This window comes from Brachyhypopomus gauderio, unplaced genomic scaffold (genome assembly GCF_052324685.1).
Source record: "Brachyhypopomus gauderio isolate BG-103 unplaced genomic scaffold, BGAUD_0.2 sc127, whole genome shotgun sequence".
Classification (NCBI taxonomy): domain Eukaryota; kingdom Metazoa; phylum Chordata; class Actinopteri; order Gymnotiformes; family Hypopomidae; genus Brachyhypopomus; species Brachyhypopomus gauderio.
This window is the reverse complement of record NW_027506948.1, coordinates 97,360-115,197: the sequence shown is the minus strand read 5'-3', so window position 1 is coordinate 115,197 and position 17,838 is coordinate 97,360. Positions and strand designations below refer to the sequence as shown.

The 17,838-nt window shown below is 45.3% G+C and overlaps 1 protein-coding gene and 1 long non-coding RNA gene across 2 annotated transcripts; both read right to left on the bottom strand.

Annotated features, from left to right (window-relative positions):
* Positions 1–1,308: 1,308 nt before the first annotated feature.
* On the bottom strand, positions 1,309–16,710 carry LOC143498957 (zinc-binding protein A33-like). The gene is made up of 4 exons (XM_076993868.1): positions 16,606–16,710; positions 16,315–16,337; positions 4,586–4,704; positions 1,309–2,908 (listed from the first exon to the last, which is right to left on the bottom strand). Exons 1-4 carry the CDS (start codon positions 16,708–16,710, stop codon positions 2,370–2,372), a joined length of 786 nt encoding a protein of 261 aa, XP_076849983.1. The 3' UTR covers positions 1,309–2,369.
* A 47-nt stretch (positions 16,711–16,757) lies between these two features.
* Positions 16,758–17,504, bottom strand: LOC143498958 (uncharacterized). Its single transcript, XR_013126024.1, has 3 exons — positions 17,411–17,504; positions 16,947–17,042; positions 16,758–16,836 (listed from the first exon to the last, which is right to left on the bottom strand). It is a non-coding gene; the product is annotated as an uncharacterized LOC143498958 (long non-coding RNA).
* Positions 17,505–17,838: the final 334 nt, after the last annotated feature.

Here is a 17,838-nt window from a genome sequence, read left to right as displayed (position 1 = left end):
GGAGCCCTCACTAAAAAGAGTGATGGAGACGTCTGCAGTGTCACACTGAGAGGAAGATACACTCCACAACAGAAATAGAATGATCACTCTCACTTAGGAGAACAGAGGAAGAGAGAAAGGTGGACCTGACCTGGGAGAAGAATGAAATGAAGGAGATCTCCAGAAAATAAAGGACAGAGTGACCTATTTGGAGAGATTCATAATGCAAGAAAAAGAAGAGAAGAGAGAGAGATGGAGGATGTGATGACCAGAGAGATTACACTGAAGGAACACACTGAAGGAGATGTATAGACTGAGAGATGGAGAGAGAGAGAGATGTAGAGAGTGAGAGAGATGGAGGCATAGAGAGGATCAAACAATACAAACAAAAAAGAAAAAAAATCTGAAGAAACACGAAGATGATTGGCATCAAATATATTTGGAGATGCGTGGTGAGAAAGAAAAAGAAACAATGATTGATTGAAGGAAAATATTAAGGAAAAAGAGACAAATTATGAAAACTTCAGTAGAGAGAAGGCCACATGTAAATCCATCCAAGGAAGGTCAGAAAACGAAAGAAAAGACCTGAATGTGAAAAGAAGCTACAGATGGAGGAGATGGACAGAAAGTGAGAGAAGAAAAAAAGAGGAGTTAAAGTGTGCTGGACATGAGGACACACTGGGATCACACTGACCCCACTATAATGATATTCAGTTAATGATGTAATTTAATTGTAACACTAGATGTCACTAGTGAGATAACGATAGTTAAGCAGAACATGAATAGAGGGAGTAGGAAGAACACACGTTGAGCGAGTGGGAAATTAAACAAGACAAGTTTCTTAAAGTGTCTATCTTTATTGTATTAAGAACGAATACAATAACGTTACATGGTACCAGGAGTAAATCATAAAGCCCTCTCAACGGGGACGCGACCAGTCTTTCTGGCAGCCCCCGTGGGGCGCGACGCAGGACGGCCCCTCGCCAAGGACCCCAGCATGAAACTCCACCTCCCCCTGGTGATCGCTCCCCTGATCTGGCCTCCTGAGTGGTGCTCTCTTCCTCCATTTCCTCTTCTTCACCGCCTGAACACCAGATCATTGACTCCACCGGGGTTTCGCCACAGGACCAGTCCATAGTGCTCCCCTCAGAGGGATAGGGACAGACTTCCTCCTTGCACCCTCTCTTCCCCCTCACGGTTTCCCCGGAGAACTCCGAGGGGGGCGGACTCAAGTCCTCCTCCTCCGTTCACGGGTCACTGTCTTTCTCCTCCGTGTACGCTCACCGTCCGAGTACGCGGACGGAGGAGGGCTTTCCTCCTTTTCGGAGTACTCCTCCGACTCTACTCCCTCGAACTCGCTCTCGGGGGTCTTCTCTGCTGAGCAGAGCTCTAGGGAGCCAAGCGCCAGAGGCGAGCAGTCTCTAGTGGGAGAGCCGTGTCGCTCCTTCCACATCCTCACCGCGGCTTCGCCATCGAAGCCACCTTGGTGTCCCGAGCCTGACGCAGCAGGTGCGCGCACAACGGGTCCTGCTGCATCTCCTCGCTGGTCACTGGGGCTTCGCGGTGCTGTGCAGGGGAAGAGGCATGGTGGTGCCTGCTGGGCCTCTTCCCCTTCTTGGCACGGGTCGTGTATCCTGGCATTCGATTGGTCGGCTCGTCTTTCTGTGATGCTCGGTGGAGGGCGAAGGACGAGGCACAGAATCCTTGCTTGATGAACGCCACGTTTATTAACATAAAAGTTTTAGCGCGGATAGCGCACACACAACTATAGACACATTATCGTGTATGACTTAGACAAAGACGAGCACGGGACACTGCGCGAACGCACATTCAATAGACAAACCACATAAGCCCAGAGTGATCACGAGACGAGCCACAGTTGAGACGAATTAACACATTCCGACACATCCACACCCACGAAGATCCACAGACGCAGACGACTAGACGTAGACGACATAAATACACGCCCAAAGGGGAGGAGTCAGGGGCTGTAACGTGACAGAGATCAGGAAAACACAGATCAAACACTTAATCAGGGACAATACAGCAGAATGATCATCAACCTTATACACTTGGACTGCTGAACATTATTTATTATAGTATCATTATGGTAAGAGATTCCAGTCAGGACATCAGATCCATATTTCTCACATGTAATACATTCACATTCAGTGGACTCAAACTTTCTGATGATTCAGGTTATAAAAATGAAATGACAAAGAGAAATTAAAAAATTATATTTTCTAAGTCAATAGTTAATAATGAAAGTCATGATTCTAATATTTTGAGGAAAAACGTATTGAATTTTCTAAGATATAGTCAAAATATATAATTATAAATATAATGTTCATTATTACATGTATGCAGATTAATTCAAGGCAACATTAATTTTACTGTTCCACTGTTACTGATATATTTTCTGGTAAGATCGTCATAGGAGAGGAACTGTAATTCCAGAATAAAGGGAAAACAGTGTCAGTAAAAGTGTGTGTTATAGTGCACAGGTGTGAACTGGTTAGAAGATCAGTGAATGTCACTTTCCCCCTGTCCCAGTCCAGCTGAACTCTGACCCTCTGCACTTTCTCTCTAGATGTGATGTAGTAACCTTGTTGTCCTGGGCAGCGTGTCCAGTATTTACCAATGTATTTCCTGTAGTTCAGACTCCACATTGACTCCCAGACCTTCCGTCCCTTTCTACATTCAGACTCTCTAATTACACCCAGTTCCCATATTTCACTGTCTCCAACATCAACATCCCAGCAGTGTGTCCCTGAGTTAAAGCCCTCAGAGCCGAGGACACACGCACACTCATCAAATCTCTCTGGATTATCAGGAAGCAGTGATTTGTGTGGTCTGCGTTCTACAGTAGTGAGATCATCAGACAGGTGGAGGTGTGGATGTGCAGTGTTGGGGTCCAGAGTAACAGGGTCTGAGGAGAGAGAACAGAATGAATCATCATGTTCTTCATGTGTTTATGTGATGAGGTCACATCTACAGACTGCAGGCCCTTTACTCTGAGTGAAATGCTGCAGTAGGTTGATAAGAGGGAAGTGATGGTGATGTTGTGTGTTCACCACACACCCCTGCAGTACTTGTGTGCTTGTTGTTTTGACAATTGAAATTGTGTCTATTTTATTCATTAATATATTTCTACATATCTTAGATTCATTATTTGAGTATCACATGTGACACTTAACTAGTGCAGTGTTACTGTTACACTGAGTGTCACACTGTATGTGTGTACTGAAGTGTGTGTGTGTCCTCATTAGTGGGTGGATACTGTTACAGTCCCCCCACTAAAGGGCGCGACTCCCAGAGTGACTAACACCAGTGGACTGTCCCCAGACTGAAGGACGGGACCAGAGGACGAGGATCACAGTGTCCAGACCCCCCAGGAGCAGATCCTCCAGGGAGGAGTCCACCGACGTGCCACAACTACAACACCCTCACCAGGACAACAGGGGGCGACACACACAACAACAAGGACAGACACAGTGACAGACAGAAAGACAAACACAGTGATGTGGAGACAACAACACCAAGGAAAACTCAGGTACTGACACAAACATGGTGTCAGGGACACAGACAGGGACAGGGACAGACACTAAGATGGTGACAGGGATACACACCGACAGGGACAGACAAACAGACAAGGGAGGGTCCTGGCTGACATGAAGGGAACCTGTTGGTCCCTGGGGGGCGCCGACCCATAGAGGCTGGAGCAGGGGTGTCTGCTTGGGCTCAGCTGGACTCTGGGCTGTGGGGAGGTGGAGATGTGTCTGGGTGTTTGGAGCGGTGTGTCCTGTTCCTGGAACAGTGTGGATGTAGAACCTCCTCCACCTCCATCTGTCAGCACTGCTAGGATCTCCAACTTCACAACCACACTCCTCTGAGCACTACGACTCCTCTTAATAGGATGGAGGCTTGATGGAGGATTGTGGGAAGCCCCTTAGCCTGGAGTCTCAAGGACCCACGTCCCACTTCATACAGCCCTATAGGGTCAGACTCAGGGTGATGGGGTGTGGGTGGTGTGTAGAGGTGGAGAATGGATGGTGTAGAGGTGGAGAGTGGGTGGTGTGTAGAGGGGAGAGTGGGTGGTTCGTAGATGTGGACAGTGGGTGGTTCGTAGATGTGGACAGTGGGTGGTGTAGAGGTGGAGAGTGGGTGGTGTGTAGAGGTGGAGAGTGGGTGGTGTGTAGAGGTGGAGAGTGGGTGGTGTGTAGAAGGGAGAGTGGGTGGTGTGTAGAGGTGGAGAGTGGGTGGTGTGTAGAGGTGGGGAGTGGGTGGTGTGTAGAGGTGGAGAGTGGGTGGTGTAGAGGTGGAGAGCGGGTGATGTGTAGAGGTGGAGAGTGGGTGGTGTGTAGAGGGAAGAGTGGGTGGTGTGTAGAGGTTGAGAGTGGGTGGTGTAGATCTCCTCATGGACTGACTGTCTCTCCTCAGACCAGCAGTCAATTGGTCGTCCCCCTCACTGTTTATACTAATACAGCCTTTAATACTGGAATAGTTCATTTACCAAACACACAATGTTAATGTTTCTCTCTCTATAGAGTTCTAATTGTGAGGAGAACAGAATTACTCTAATTAATCAAAGAACACCAAAACTCACAGTACTGGAGAATCTTCTGCATTCTCTCCCAGACTCTGAACTTCAGGTTGGAAAGATGTTTTACAACATTGATCAGAGCTCCTGACACCATCTCATGTTCCTTTGGGGTGTGATGAACTCTGGAAGTGTATAAAGCTGTATTATCATAATATTTTATCATATATCATATTCAAATTATTTAACATTTAAATTAACACATGAAAAAAATTTCACTGGAAATGTATAAAGCTGTTTTATTATCTTTCATTAAACATATCAGTGTATCTAACCACTTTTTGCACATAATCAGTATCAATGTATTTTTATTTTTTTAAATACCGTCTTATATCATGTTTCTGAAATAACAGAGACCACATAGTGAAGATCTGAATGTATCAGAATAACAAACACAATGTGTAACACAATATGGAGATCAAACAGAAATTGTTCTGGACTGGGTTCATTGTAAAAGTATTCTATGTGTTATTTACCTTTCTTGCCACTAGGTGGCGTTTGTGATTTACAGTAAGCCTGTGACGTATATAGAATGTGACCGTTAGTTTTGTTTTGTTTGTCAGACCAGTTTTGAACACGGAAGATTTAACAGCTTAAGCCCGGTTCACACTACACGATTTTAGGCTGGTCTTTCAGTCGCCGACTGATCGCCGACAAAAACTGTGGTCGGAGGCTAATCGGCGATCACTCGTCGCTCGCTCAGTCGTGTAGTGTGAACTGCTGAAAGACGCTCGCCGAGCCGTCGCCGACTGGTCGCAGACGACTGGTCGCAGACGACTGGCAGATATCTAGCATGTTTAATATCTAGCAGTCGGCGACTGAAAGTCGGCAGCAGCGTCTAGCTACAGCCAATGGGAACGCGGAGAGAGAACCGCGGCACCGCTTTAGATATCTCTGAAGAATGTAAAAAACTTTCAAGAATGCTTTCAAAACAGTAACCCAGCAAACACACAAAATCCTCACCTTTCTTACAACTTTACTACAACACTGTGTTTAAGTTATTGTGACAGCACTGGAGAAATAGTGCGATTGATTATATGTTCACTGCAACGGAGAGATGAAATAATTCTGGCAACTTGGGACTATGGAGTGTATAAACGGTAAAAAAAAATAACAATAACGAAAATGTGGAGTACATGTACATTGTTTTTTTTCTTCTACGTGGTGTTGCTGGTTCTGGGAGAGTTTCGTTTTCGTGTTCTCGTGTTTTTGGACGGCAGCCAGATGAGTCGGCGATTACCCAGTCGTTCCGCAGTCGTGTAATTCGTGAGCCCGCGTCGCCGATTAGACATGTAGTGTGAACAACAACTGAAAGACTCGCGATTACAGCACGACCAGTCGTGTAGTGCGGACGGCACAAAAACCTGACGACTGAAAAGTCGTGTAGTGTGAACCAGGGGCGTCGCCTGGGGTGGGCTTCCGGGGCTTCAGCCCCGAATGATTATCCAGTAGCCCCGAACCTTTTCGCTCAGCTGTATTATTAATGAGGAGGCCAGTGCTGCTGTGAGAATAGGAAATCTCTTCACGCCAATCACAGTGCCGCTTCAAGGATAAAGTGCCGCCTTTCAGGAGAAACAGCCAATCAGCTTGCTGGTTTTGCGGGCGCGGAGGAGAGCCCACCCCCACCCCCGTGAGGGAGCGCGCATGCGCTCTAGCCATTTTTGGCAGCAGGTTGCAGGTTGCAGGTAGCTGACGGTGAATGAAAATGGATATACGGCGTTTTTTCAAGGAGAAAGGTAACGGTAGTGAACTATGTAAACTGTGATGACATTGTGGAGAAAGGTAACGGTAGTGAACTATGTAAACTGTGATGACATTGTGGAGAAAGGTAACGGTAGTGAACTATGTAAACTGTGATGACATTGTGGAGAAAGGTAACGGTAGTGAACTATGTAAACTGTGATGACATTGTTTGTGGAGCTATCTGATAGCTGGTTAAAAACACACGTCTCCGAATCAAAACACAGATCAAACCCACTGTGTGCTTAATAAAATGCAGCTTGTCACTAGTCAGCTTCGGAATTAGTTAGCTAACCTAGTTAGTTAACCGACATAGATAGTTAACCTAGGTAGCTTAGGTAGTGAAGGTTTGAGGAAAAAAAAAACTTATATAGCTAGTTATGTTATAGCTAGTTATAGTTATAGTTAGTATGTTCAACGTGCCCTGATGTACCTGATAAGCTAATAACTATTTCATTTTCAAACTGTGTTTAATAATTTAGGATTGTAGGACTGTAAGCTATAATGAATGAAATTCAATTTAGCTAACTAGTTAGCTAGAAGGTGGACGTTGTGGATAGCCAGAATTTAGTACAATACTTTATGATGGTAGTTTAAAGCAGTTTCTTAACCCTGGTCACTGCCCTAAAATTGTGTGTTTTTCACTGGAGCCAACTGATCAGCTAATAAACAATCCTTTATTGAGTTTACACAGCACAGCATATCACAAAAAATAATTTACTTTTAATAGTTGAGGGTTAGGGTTTGTTAGAGTTTGTTCAAATCTCAAGTATTGTGGTGTAATTTATTTCCTAATACCACAGACAAGAAAGGGAGTACAGAAGAGGGAGAAAAGCAAAGTGACTTAGAACAACCTGAGGAATTTGAAGTGTTAGAGAGGACTAGAGAGGAGAGCAGACAACAGGAGAGGAAAGAGGAGAGAACTGGAGAGGAGAGGAGAGGAGATGGGAGAAGACAATACAAGTGGTATGGTATGTCTAATAAACACATTATTAATAAAATACACATGTTTTTAGTATGAAGACTAGCAAAATAATGCCAGATGTAGTTTGTTTTAGCACAGTCTTTTGTATTTAAAATATTGTTTCCAGCTTTATTTTAAGCATACTTTCTTGAATTACTATTTAACAGGGTAGAAGAGAGGGTGGAGAGAGAGGAAATATGAAATGTGGAGAGACCTGAAATGAACTGAACTGATCAGGACTGGACTGATCTAAAGAAAGAACAGGTTAGGAGAAGAAAGACTGTGCAAAAACATACAGGATAGATAATAAGTAATTCTTAAAGAGTATTAATTGTGTAGACCCCTTAGCACTAATAATTATTAATATGTCTTTCAATAATTTGTTTGTGTGTCATAAAAGGTAAAAGAACAATTTAGAAACAAGTGAATTGTTTACATTATTACACAGTTGCATGAAATCCATTGTTGACATACTGATTTGCATACTTTATTGAGGAATGGATTTACTAATGGAATATACCTGGTCCATGTCCTTTAGTACAAGCTCACTATCTTTAGGTCACCAACAGTCATTCTGCAGATTTTGTGCACCCTTTGTTAAAAAAAAAAACCTCCATATTATAGTGTTAAACATTATATATCAGGGTACGTATTGTAATATATATATATATATAATACTATATATATATATATATATATATATATATATATATATATATATATATATATATATATATATATATATATATATATATATATATATATATAATTGGGCTGAGCCCCGGATCTTTACATACCCAGGCAACGCCCCTGGTGTGAACCAGGCTTTACATATTTGCGCTCATCGTCGTGTGAAATCACTTGTAGAAGCATCGTCTGTCAGTATTTTCATGGATATGTTTATGTATAAACATAAGATGTGTATATTTCTGCACAGTTTGTAATTTCATTGATGTAACCGTTGTTGATCATTTAGCATCTTGCTATTTCATATGTTAAGCTACTTAGTATCTTGCTAGGCTAGTTCTAGGCTTTATGCTTGAAGTAGATGTACTAGATATGGTAATAAGTACATATTTTTTGCTGATTGTGTGTCTTATTTTGCTTCTTTATTTTAGTTTACCCCTTTGCACTCTGTTGATTTGAATAAATTCTCCAAATCCAACTGGTGCGTTGTAGGAGTCATCTGTCTGTCTAATTAAGGAAGGGGAACTCTTTAATGAGGGCAGAACAGTAAAAGACGGACTCCTCTGTGATTTCTACAACAGTGAGTAAGATATCCTGCCTGTTCTACATCTACTAGTGTCAAGATGTCGGCAACAGGGGAAAAGAAGTATGAAACGAGATCAGTGTTCTCACTCATCAAATATAACAAAATCATCAAAGCACTCTGTAAGATCTGCAGCTAGCTTTGCTGCAATAGACGCACGAGCTAAAGCTGAAGCCGCACAGGCAAGGGCATTGCATGCGCAGAGGGAAATTGATATTAAATTAAAAAAGGCTCAACTGAAAGTAGAGGAGACGCGTCTCGATGCCACATTGGAGGCTATACAGCAAGAGAAGGAGGCTGATGCTGCTTGTGCCGAAGCTAATGTTTTTGAATCGGCAGTGGATTTGGCAGCTATGGGGGAGCTCACTAGGGTTTATAATCAGTCCCACCAGGATTTCGCGGGCCTTTTTTGTGATTGTTGCGGGCTAAAATGTTTGATGTTGCGGGTGTTTTTCAAAAAAATTGCGATAGAAGTTGCGGTGTGTTTTTGCTTTTTTGTGAGTACATTACAATAGGGAGTAAATGTTGTATGGTTTCCTCTATTTAGTAGTCCATTTTAATTATCTATTTACCTATTTATTCAGGGTTGCCAACTTTTCAAGATCGCTTGGAGTGAGATTTGAACCTGGAGGGGGTGGCGAACATTAATTGTTGACGGGGGAGGGCGGGGTTAGCGAACGTGAGCTGTTACCGGGCGGCCTGTAAAATGGACACAAATTAAGTATTATATCGAGATCGATCGCCAGTGGTTGGCGCCAGAGCGAACTAGTAACTCATAGATATGGATCAGAGATAAATAAACTTTATCTCTGACTTTAAACTTTATCTCAGACCCTCTCCGCTTGTGTGCGCTGCAGTGACTTCGCGGGCTACTGTTGCATTGTGGGGAATGTAGTGTTTGTGCGTGCAAAACACCATCGGGCGGCTGTGGCCTGCGGGCCGGTTCTAATAGTAATTAAATATCATCCAGGGGGGCATAGATAATCAATTCGCGGGTCGGATCTGGACAGTTTATCCCCGCTTTCATGTAGTGTACAGGGATACTGTTTTTCCCAATCTTTTTGCCGTTATTTTCGTCGCTCATGCTGCTTTCAGTCTGCTCCTCTTGAACGTATATACGGAAGTAAGGCGGGAGTTTGTCGACGTCACATCAAGACGACATCAGTGATTGGTCAAATTTGCGGGAAAGTGGCGGTGATTGGCTGAAGTTGCAACACCGCCCTGAATTCGCGGTGTTTGCTTGAAGTTGCGTTGAAGTTGCAAATTGCAACATCGTGACTTTCTGGAGGGTCTGTATAATGTCGACCAAGGGTCACTCTGTCATTCAGTTGAGAGAACAAAGAAATATGTTCAAGAACAGTGTGCTTATATTAAATCAGATGCGAGCACTGATGACCCAGAGCAGGATGTAAAGGCTGCCTTAACTTCCTCAGCAGCTGCTAACCTCAACTCTGGTGATGATTTCCAGAGACATCACAAGCTACTAAGCCTACGTGAGACACAACGTCTGTCCGTAAAAGCCACAATGCCAACGGTAACAGCTGCTCATTCAAGGCGGCCGCCAGTGCAATTTACACAGAGAAGTGAAGGAGGTCATGTTGCACCACACCCAGCATCTGAACCAAGGAACCGATGGACGCCCAGGCAAGATACAGGGGATTATAGTTATCCACGGAGAGGAGAACCCAGTGCTGATGCATCAGTGCTGGGAAGGTTCTTAGCTTGCCGTGAGCTACTCACAGCTGGACTCACAAAGTTCAATGACAAACCCGAAAATTACTAGGCTTGGAGGTCCAACTTCTCTAACGCCATTGACGATCTGGGTCTGAAACCTAGTGAGGAGCTTGACCTTCTGATTAAATGGCTTGGTCCAGAGTCGACGGATCATGCTAGGAGATTGAGGTCAGTTCGTATCAATGACCCAAGTCAGGCCCTCAGTATGGTCTGGCAGAGATTAGAGGAGGTTTATGGATCACCAGAGGCCATGAAGGCGGCTCTCTTCCACAAGCTTGAACAATTCCCTAAGTTCTCCAATAAAGAACCCAAGCAACTACGAGAGCTAGGCGACCTTCTCCTGGAGATACAGGCAGCCAAAGAGGATGGGTTCCTGCCTGCCTTAGCTTACCTGGACACTGCGCAAGGCATTAACCCTATCTTGGAAAAATTGCAGTTTAACCTGCAGGAGAAGTGGATGGTGCACGGTACTAAGTATAAAGAAAAACACCACGCCATCTTCCCACCCTTTTCTGTGTTTGCCGACTTCATTCGTTCAGAAGCAAGGATGAGGAACGATCCGAGCTTTGCTGCAGCAGTGCCCCACAATACGCCACCTAGAGGGGAGAAATACTCACCTAGGTCAGCTAAATCCGTAGCTGTGCATAAAATAGAGGTGGCCAATCACCCCAAGGAGAGCGAGACTAAGGGTTCAGGCAACTTTGATAAGGAGTGTCCCATACATAAAAAGCCCCACCCCCTATCTAAGTGTAGAGCCTTTAGAGCAAAACTGCTGGACGAGCGTAAGGCCTTCCTTAGAGAAAATAGTATTTGCTTCCGTTGTTGTTCTTCAACCTCTCATCAAGCTAAGGACTGCAAGGACATCATCCAGTGCTCTGAATGCAACAGCGACAAGCACATCGCAGCCCTTCATGCCGGTCCTGCACCATGGTCGACAAAGCCTGCTAGCGGCTCCTCAGAAGAGCATGGCGGGGAGGGAGAAGGACTTTCTTCCACTTCAGTCACTACCTCAATCTGCACAGAGGTCTGTGGAGACAGCGCAATTACTAAGTCATGCGCTAAAATTAGTCTGGTCTACGTATATCCTAAAGACCGACCTGAGGAGAAAAGGAGAGCATATGCCATCCTGGACGACCAGAGTAATAGGTCACTAGCCAGGTCATCATTCTTTGAGATGTTCAACATAGCCAACGACACTTCTCCTTACACACTCAAAACCTGTGCAGGTGTGTCAGAGGCTGCCGGCCGCAGAGCCAGGGGGTTCATCGTGGAGTCGGCTGATGAAAAAAACAGTCTAGCTCTACCTACACTCATTGAGTGTGATCAACTGCCTGACAATAGGGCAGAGATACCTACGCCAGCTGCTGTGATGCACCATTCACACCTGAAGTCCCTCACCTCAAAAATACCTCCTCTTGATCCGGAGGCCGAGATCTTACTCCTTTTAGGAAGAGACATGATCCAGGTGCACAAGGTTCTTGAACAGCGCAATGGCCCCCCACATGCTCCCTTTGCCCAGCGATTAGCCCTCGGCTGGGTGATAGTAGGGGATGTGTGTATTAATGGCGCGCACGCACCCTCGCCTGTGAATGTCTACAGAACTTATGTTCTTGAGAATGGGCGTCCCAGTGTCCTTTGTCCCTGCCCCAACAAGATCGAACTCAAGGAGAAGCTCAATCTCATTGGCCAGTTTCAGGATCCTTCATTCTCCAATCAACCATCCCTGCCAAATGACAAAACCCGACTCATGGGGAAGTTCATCTTCTGTAACACAAGAGATGATGAGAAGACGGCCCCATCTATGGAAGATATTGCCTTCCTGACAATTATGGAGAAGGAACTGAAACAGGGTGATGACAACAGCTGGGAGGCTCCTCTCCCCTTCCGGAGCCCACGCCAGCGTCTGCCAAACAACTGTGAGCAGGCAAGGACTCGTCTTGCTGCAGTTACCAGGACGCTAAGGAAACACTCAGAAAAGAGAGAGCATTTCATTGAGTTCATGAGCAAGCTCTTTGAGAATGGTCATGCTGAAGTAGCACCACCTTCCCCACCAGATGAGGAGTGCTGGTATCTACCGTTCTTTGGAGTATATCATCCTCAGAAGCCTGGGCAGGTGAGGGTGGTATTCGACTCCAGCGCGCAATACCAAGGGGTGTCCCTCAATGATGTCCTTCTTACGGGCCCAAACATGAACAACAGTTTGCTCGGGGTATTGCTGCGGTTTAGGAGGGAGCCAGTAGCAGTAACCACTGACATCCAGCAGATGTTCCATTGCTTTGTAGTACGTGAGGACCATCGGAATTTTCTGCGCTTCCTCTGGCATCGTAATAATGACCTGGATGATGATGTAATTGCGTACAGGATGCGTGTACATGTCTTTGGGAATAGCCCGTCACCGTCCGTAGCCGCATATGGGCTCCGAAGAGCTGCTGCAGAAGGAGAGAGGGAGTATGGAAAAGAGGCTAGGCTATTCGTTGAGAGGAATTTCTACATTGATGATGGCCTCCTGTCTGTCTCTTCAGAAGAGGAGGCCATCACTCTTCTTCACAATACTCAATCCATGTTGGCTATCTCCAACCTCCGGCTTCACAAGATCTTATCTAACAGGGTGGGTGTGATGAGAGCTTTCCCTTCTGACGACCTGGCTAAAGGGGTGAAAGACCTGGATCTTAGCATAGATCCCTTTCCCATGCAGAGAAGTTTAGGGGTGAGCTGGGATGTTTCAGATGATGTGTTCACCTTCCGCGTTGCTGATGGAGAAAAGCCATACACAAGACGTGGGGTCCTGTCGACAGTAAACAGTCTGTTCGACCCATTAGGTTTTGCTGCTCCTGTGAGCATTCGAGGAAGATCCATACTGAGAGGGCTTACCACCGAGTCATGCGACTGGGATGCCCCTCTTCCTGAGGAAAGGTACAGGGAATGGAAACTGTGGAGGGACTCTCTGAAGGAACTTGAACAGCTCAAGATCCCGCGTCAATACACCTCCATCTCTCTCCGCCAAGTAAGTAATAAGGCCCTGTGTGTATTCTGTGATGCTTCCACCACTGCTATAGCTGCTGTTGCTTATGTGAGGACAGCCAATACGAGTGGCGATGTGGAAGTTGGGTTCATGTTTGGCAAGGCCAAGCTCGCTCCACGTCCAGAAACCACAGTCCCAAGTCTCGAGCTGTGTGCTGCGGTCCTGGCTGTAGAGATTGCAGACACACTTGTAGATGAGATGGACACCATCTTCGATGCTGTGACCTTTTACACGGAAAGTAAAGTGGTCCTAGGCTACATCCACAATGAATCAAGACGATTCCATGTTTATGTGAGCAATAGGATGCAGCGAATTAGGAGGTCAACAAGCCCTAATCAATGGAAGTACGTGCCCTCCGGCCAAAACCCTGCTGACCACGGCTCACGAGCAGTCCCTGCAGGCAGTCTAACTCACACCACATGGCTACGCGGACCACCATTCCTGTTGACAGCTAATGAAGTTGAACCAACGTCTAGTTCCTTTGACTTGGTCGACCCTAACTCTGACTCTGACATCCGCCCGCAGATCACTTGTCATTTCAACAGGGTTACCACTAAGCAACTCGGCCCTACACATTTTGAGAGGTTCTCCAGCTGGCGGTCACTCAATCGAGCAGTTGCTAAACTCCTTCACACAGGGCAGCTGCAAGGGTTGGCACATGCATGAAGGGCCCAATCCTACAGAAGACTTGGAGGAAGCGAGAAACATCATAATACGGTCGGTCCAACAAGATGCCTTCGCGAAGACTTTGGAATGCATTAGGGGAGGAATAGACATTCCCAAGCAGAGCCCGCTCCTTAGCCTGTGTCCTTACCTTGACAGTGCAGGCATCCTCAGGGTTGGAGGGCGCTTGTCCAAGGCAAACATGGGTAGCAGAGAGGTTAGTCCTGTAATCTTACCTGGGCAGAGCCATGTCACAACCTTGCTAATCCGGCATTATCATGAGCAGGTCCAGCACCAAGGGCGGCACCTCACCGAGGGTGCGGTGCGAGCGGCAGGGCTGTGGATTATTAGTGGGAAACGTCGTATCTACAGCATCCTTCATCACTGTGTCACATGTAGAAGAAAGAAAGGAAGATGGAGACTCAAAAGATGGCCGACTTACCTGCCGACCGCCTAAGCACAGATCCTCCCTTCACATTTGTGGGTGTGGACGTCTTCGGACCAGGGGCGGATTGGCCAGCAGCAAAAGATGGGCTGCACTTTTTACGTGCATGAGCACCAGAGCCACACATATAGAAGTTCTGGAGTCAATGGACACTTCGAGTTTCATCAACGCTCTACAACGGTTCTTCTCACTAAGAGGGCCAGCGAAACAGATCAGGAGCGATTGTGGCACCAACTTCGTCGGCGCCTGTAAGGAGTTGCAGATGAACTCTGTGACCAGCGACAAGGAAGTGCAAGGATATCTCGGTGACAATGGGTGTAAGTGGATCTTCAACCCACCACACTCTTCGCACATGGGGGGCAGTTGGGAACGACTAATCCAGGGGTCACCAACGTGGTGCCCGCGGGCACCATGTCGCCCGCGAGGACGTCACGAGTCGCCTGCGGGCTTGTTTTAAAAATAGCTCACTATAGTGCCATGCACCAAAGCGCTGCATCGTTTATGTTTTTGCTACTATTATAGATTGGCCGCGGTTGCTAGCGGTCTTCCCGCTTAGCAATTGACACTCGCACTCGCACCCCCCCCCCCCCCGCTCAACAACTTTTCATTAGATTGATGCGAATTCATCTGGTAGCCCTCCGCAATAATTGTTCTCCAAGAAGTAGCTCCCAGTTTCAATAAGGTTGGTGACCCCTGGACTAATCGGACTGGCGAGGCGGATCCTAGACGCGATGCTGTTGAAGGCCGGCCCAGAAAGGCTCACGCACGAGGTCCTGACCACGCTCATGGCAGAGGTCTCAGCTATTCTAAACGCCCGCCCTCTGGTTCCTGTGTCGACAGACCCCAACTCACCATTCATCCTGACGCCTGCAACACTTCTCACGCAGAAGGTTGGTGCCCTCCCAAGGGTGAATTCGACAAGAAGGACCTCTACGGCAAGCAGTGGAGGCAGGTCCAAAGCCTCGCCACCACCTTTTGGCATCGATGGAAGGCTGAGTACCTCCCCACTCTGCAGAGACGCAGGAAGTGGAGAAAGGAGACATGCAATTTGAAAGAAGGGGATGTTATCCTCTTGAAAAATGACCAGTTGCAGAGGAACAACTGGCCCATGGGCATCATCATCGAGACTTTCCCCAGCACGGACGGGAGGGTAAGGAAGGTGGAGTTCAAGACTTTAAGGGACGGGTCAAGCCAGACTTTTCTGCGGCCAGTCTCTGAGGTCGTCCTACTTTCCCCAGAGACTGATTAGTGTTTATAGTACCTAAATTCACCTGGATAAAAGGTGGCATCTTTTTAGATACCAGGCGGGGAGTGTTCTGGACTGGGTTCATTGTAAAAGTATTCTATGTGTTATTTACCTTTCTTGCCACTAGGTGGCGTTTGAGATTTACGGTAAGCCTGTGACGTATATAGAATGTGACCGTTAGTTTTGTTTTGTTTGTCAGACCAGTTTTGAACACGGAAGATTTAACAGCTTACATATTTGCGCCCATCGTCGTGTGAAATCACTTGTAGAAGCATCGTCTGTCAGTATTTTCATGGATATGTTTATGTATAAACATAAGATGTGTATATTTCTGCAGTTTGTAATTTCATTGATGTAACCGTTGTTGATCATTTAGCATCTCGCTATTTCATATGTTAAGCTAGTTAGTATCTTGCTAGGCTAGTTCTAGGCTTTATGCTTGAAGTAGATGTACTAGATATGGTAATAAGTACATATTTTTTGCTGATTGTGTGTCTTATTTTGCTTCTTTATTTTAGTTTATCCCTTTGCACTCTGTTGATTTGAATAAATTCTCCAAATCCAACTGGTGCGTTGTAGGAGTCATCTGTCTGTCTAATTAAGGAAGGGGAACTCTTTAATGAGGGCAGAACAGAAATAATAATCACGTACTGTTTCAATGTGGACGACACGTTCTGAGAAGGAAACAGAGGGACAAACACAGAAAGTGAAATCAAATTTTAGTCATTTTGTTTATATGAGGGTCAAACATGCATCTTCCTTATATGATAATAACAATGTGTCTAAAGACCCTTACACACACACACACTCACACAAACTAAAACAATTGTCAAAACATTTTATTTATGCATTTGTGTGTGTGTGTGTGTGTGTGTGTGTGTGTGTGAGAGAGAGAGAGAGAGAGAGAGAGAGGGAGAAAGATACAGACTGAGTGATTCTTACTAGTAAGAACGGGATGTTCTCAGCTTCCATCTCCTTCTCTGTGTTTCTGATTTGATCTGAAAGAGATGCTATTTCTCCACTCATCTCCTCAATCTTCCTCCTCATCATGTGACTCTTCAGCTCCTCATCCTCCTTCAGTGCAGCTATTCTTGCTGCTTCTTCATCTCTTAGAAACTGGTGGATCTTCTCAAACTCCTCCTTTATCTGCCTCTCTGTGTGCTGGGCCTGATACTGGAATGGGAGATGATGAGGAAATATTAACTGTCCAAATGTGTGTGTTTCATTATGGTGTACGTGGACAGTGATCACAGCACCATTCAGAACTCAGAGTGACCTTTCACCTTAATGTGTGCTGCTGTTTTCTCACTGGCTTGTTTATGTTCCTCTAAGACCTTCAGATGCTGCTGTAGAGACTCCAGTGAGGTCTTGAGTTTGTTCTGTAAAAATGGCAGAGGACGGTACAAGTCTTACAGGATTTAATCTCAGTGTCTGTATCTGTGCTGGAGATTACAAAGATTACAAAATAATGTCAAGAATGAAAAGAATACCACATTTACTCTTTGACCAAGTTTCGTTTACTGTAAAATAGTAATACTATATATTTACAGTATGTGTCTAAAAATGTTATTTATATTTTAATTTTGAATAAATAAACTTTAAATATAATAACTGTGAAGGTTTGATTTAATTTCAAATCCCATCCCCTGACAGGTTTAATCTAGCCTATTTAATATTCATTTCAAAATAATCTAAACCATGGAAGAAAACAGATATTACAGTTAAATATATATAGTATGTTTCATACCTTAAAGTCACAAACAGCTTCATCTACTGGACAGCAGTCGTGAGTTTTATGTGCCTTTGAAATCTGACACACCACACACACAGGCTGTTGGTCCTCCAGACAGAAAACTTTGAGTTTCTCATTGTGCAGACTGCAAATCACCTCAGACCCTGCTGAAGATCTCTGACTCCTGCTCGCTAGAAAAGACTCACACAGGTTCTTTAGTGCAAGATTAAGAGGAGGGTTGGAATTAAAGGATCTTCTTCTACAAACTGGACATTCTTGAGATCTCTTGGTTTGCCAGAACTGCTGCAGACAGGTTTTACACACACTGTGGGTACATGGCAGTAAAACAGGTTCCCTGAAGATGTCACAGCACACAGGACATGAAAACTCTTCTTCTGACAGAGTGTTTGTAGCAGCCATTTCCTCCAACATCTGCTGTAATA

Bases quoted from the DNA above. Each gene is read 5' to 3' on its own strand.
- LOC143498957 (XM_076993868.1), bottom strand. From the start codon at position 16,710: ATGAGGAGGAAGATTGAGGAGATGAGTGGAGAAATAGCATCTCTTTCA. The intron at 16,338-16,605 runs GTAAGAATCACT...TTTCCTTCTCAG, and splicing joins AGAACATCCCGTTCTTACTA to AACGTGTCGTCCACATTGAA. The intron at 2,909-4,585 runs GTGAGTTTTGGT...CTCTCTCCTCAG, and splicing joins GCAGAAGATTCTCCAGTACT to ACCCTGTTACTCTGGACCCC.